At 33.1% G+C, this 3,647-nt stretch overlaps 1 protein-coding gene across 1 annotated transcript; it reads right to left on the bottom strand.

Moving 5' to 3' along the window:
- Positions 1 to 217: 217 nt before the first annotated feature.
- On the bottom strand, positions 218 to 1,130 carry LOC126665926 (uncharacterized). The gene is made up of 2 exons (XM_050358854.2): positions 617 to 1,130; positions 218 to 531 (listed from the first exon to the last, which is right to left on the bottom strand). Exons 1-2 carry the CDS (start codon positions 1,079 to 1,081, stop codon positions 367 to 369), a joined length of 630 nt encoding a protein of 209 aa, XP_050214811.2. The 5' UTR covers positions 1,082 to 1,130; the 3' UTR covers positions 218 to 366.
- Between the last annotated feature and the right edge of the window lie 2,517 nt (positions 1,131 to 3,647).

Raw genomic sequence — 3,647 nt, 5'->3', positions numbered from 1 at the left:
CCTTGGAGTAATCAACCTGTAAATACAATTAAAATTTAAATGAATCAAATTACAAAATATATAAGATAATAAAACCAACAAAATATTAAACACTCGACATATTATCAAGCATTCAAACAAAGCAAATACATGACATGAGCCGAGATGGTAAGATAACTCAAGCCAACTCCATTCAATAAACTTTAATCTCAAGATTCTTGGCTTCTACTACACGGATTCGTTGCTAATCGAGTAAACACAAGTTTTCCAAACTAATGAGAAAGTAAATACAACCTAAGGTAAAACAGCCAGTAAATAAAGAATTTCTACAAAACAACGTGATCCAAATCGCAGCATTTGATTTGCAACTCAAATTATCTATGTTGTCTAAATAAAGCAAGCCCACCTTATGCGATAGATGAATTGCATATCAGGTGAACAAACACCTAAAACGTTCATTGCTATGTTTCCTTTTCTTGTTCGATATCTAGATCTTTCCTCAACGGGTGCTGTCACATTAATGTAAGTACCATCTAATGCTCCGAGACAATTCTACAGAAAAAATAGCACATCGATAAATCATAACAATGTATATAACATAACTGTTACAGTAGAAAAAAATGATTTTTTTATATACCTTAAAGCATTTCCATCTATCATCGTTGCAATCATCGGTTATCGGTGTAGGCTTTTTTAATAGTTCACCGTGCAATTTCAGGACAGCCTTCAAACAACGGTTAAAATGTCTACTCACAGATTCTCCACTTCTTATGAAATAAGTACACATTGTCCTATTCTTCTGATGATGAGCTAAAACATATAGAAAAATTGAAACAATTTCTTCCAATGACATATTTCGGGTCGATTGTAAACCTCCAATATCCCTAAGCATCTCGCAAAGAATAAAAAATGTGCGTCTATCCATGCGAAGTTCACTCTTACACATATCATCACTGTCTTTTATTAGCCTACATATATTCTCAAATCGATGTCTCTTTCTATCCTTTTTCTTATCTCTTAATTGACGTCTACTAAAAATAGTTGCACCCATCATATACCAATTCACGTACATGGTAAAAACTACAGTTATAATGATTATCATGAAGTGAAGTCGTCGGGAATTCTGTTTTCTTTTTAATGAGAGTCCTAAATGAGGCATTTCTATAAATAACAAAAATTAATATCAGTAAAAATTAATAATTAATGTACATTCAGATTTGTATCAAAATCATTAAACCACACACTATACACTCAAAATGACTACTAAAATCAATAAGACTGCAATCATACACTCAAAATGAACTTCAACTAGCAAATTTTTCCTTAAAATAAACACAAACATAAACACAAAGACTAGTTAAAACAGTACTGGATTACATGGATTTGGTAACTAAATGCAATTAGTTGAAAAGATCAAATTCACACTGAGAACAACATAAAGGAAGAAGGAAGTGAATTGGTCAATTTGTAAATTAGTAAAGGTCTTACAATCTAAACTCCATAATGTTGATCAGTAGGTAGTATAGCGACAGATTCTTAAGAACAACATGGCTGGTAAATTGTATAGCAATTCATATAACATTCGAGAGTGGATTCGGTGGATTACTGGGAGCATTGACCTAAGGTACAACACAGCTAAATAACACATACTACGTACTACCTCTATTTTCTTGATGCAATCCTAGTTAAACAGCCATATGTAAGCGTAATTCTTGCACTTAAAGTTGAAATTAAACTTTAAACAACTGTATCAATACTCGCATCAAATTTCCAAGAGTAACTATGACACTATTCAGTTAAATCTCTATTCAAGAAATTCATACATCCTTGTGATTTAGATTAGAGATGAACTAGCTACTATAAGCCCATCAAAGTTCAAATACAAGATATAAAATAACTATAAAATAACGGTAATGTACAACATGAAGTTCTAATTTAAAAGATAAAGCTTGATGATTATCAGAATGAAAGAATAATAACTGCATACCTGAGAAAGAGAAGTGGCAGCGGGAGTGAAGCAGCAGCAGGACACGGGCAGCTATGGTGGTGGAGCAGCCACGGTGGTGCTGGAGTAGCGATGGTGGTACTAGAGCAACGATGGCAGTAGCGAAGCAGCCATGGTGGTGGAACAGCGACGGTGGTGGATCAGCGACGGTTGTATTAGAGCAACGATGGCAGTAGCGGAGCAGCTATGGTGGTGGAGCAGCGACGATGGTGGTGGATCAGCGACGGTGGCAGTAGCGGAGTTGTGAGAATGGTGTACCAGAGAAGAGTCGTTGCAGAAGCGGCGATCGTTGTTTTTTTTTTTTGAAACAAAATTTAGGTAAGGAATGGGAATGATTGACCTGGGTTTGATAAGGAATGGGCCATTCCCATTCCGGGGGGTTTAGAATTCCGATTCCTGCGCTTAATATTTGAAACAAATAGATTGTATGGGAATGGGCCATTCCCATTCCCATTCCTGGGCTTATTTTAGTCAAAACAAACACCCCCTAAGTCTAACGATGTTAAAACTGGTCCAAACATACTCAATTAAGCAAGTCCAACAAATGAATTATGGTTTTAAGTTTATGAGACATGGCTTGAATAATACCAGTAAAAGTCTGGTTTTTGGAACTAAGGATTTGGAATGGGAAGGCTAAGTATTTCTCTTGAAGACCTTGGTGAGGCATTTTGAGCAAATTGGAATATAATTGTTGGTGATGAACATCCACATTAGAGATAAAGAGAACTGTTGATTTGCATAGTTAATATATTGTCCGCGAGTACCTGCACAATTGTTTAGTAAAAGTTAGATTGTGGCAATGTCATAACTCGAAGCTTGGATAAAATAATTGTATGATCCATAAAGAGATGTACATTTGAGGACAAAATCTATTTATTAGACGATATGTGTGAGATATAAAACTAGAAAAATGCATCTTTCTATACTTCTTATACTATTATATTTGTTAATAGGTTCTTTTTTTTTATTAAAATTGAGTTCATGCAATTTAATTTTTATAGACATTAGGTTCTTCCATTATAAAAATAAAGCACATGTATTTCGCGTACTGTTAGTGCGACATGAATAAACAAATATTCATTTTTTAATTGGTATCTGCATTTTTATTTTTGTTGGAAGCAAATCCTTATCTGTTTTCCCTCATACTTAACGCCATTGACACTTTTTTTGACGGAAGGCCTAATACCTATAAAATTATAAGGACCCATCGTATATAAATTATAGTGACGGGATACAATTCAAAAAAAAATGTGTTAGTTTTTTTTTGTCAAAAAAAAAATGTGTTTGTAGTGGAGCTCAAATATGTATTTTGCCAATAAAATTATGAAAATTGAGTCATACGCGCATACAAACACTCGTTTTGCAATTTGGATATTTTGGCCTTTTGGGGCAGGCCAGTTTGCATTCACATATGGTGTGGCGTGTGCTTACTCTTTTGTACAAGAAATTTATTTGTTGATTTGAGATAGCTAGTAAATACTATTTTTGTCCCTCAAAAAAAAAAATACTATTTTTGAAAAAATATATTATTCTATAAAATAAAAAAATTATATAAAAATAGAAAGAATTAAAATTCATTTTTTATTTATATAACTTTTTGTTTTAATATTAAAATTAATTATATAGGAGTACTATTTTATTTTTCTCTTTTTGATGTATTCTT

Source organism: Mercurialis annua, linkage group LG1-X (genome assembly GCF_937616625.2).
Source record: "Mercurialis annua linkage group LG1-X, ddMerAnnu1.2, whole genome shotgun sequence".
NCBI classification, from domain to species: Eukaryota; Viridiplantae; Streptophyta; class Magnoliopsida; order Malpighiales; family Euphorbiaceae; genus Mercurialis; species Mercurialis annua.
This window is presented reverse-complemented; position numbering and strand designations above follow the sequence as displayed.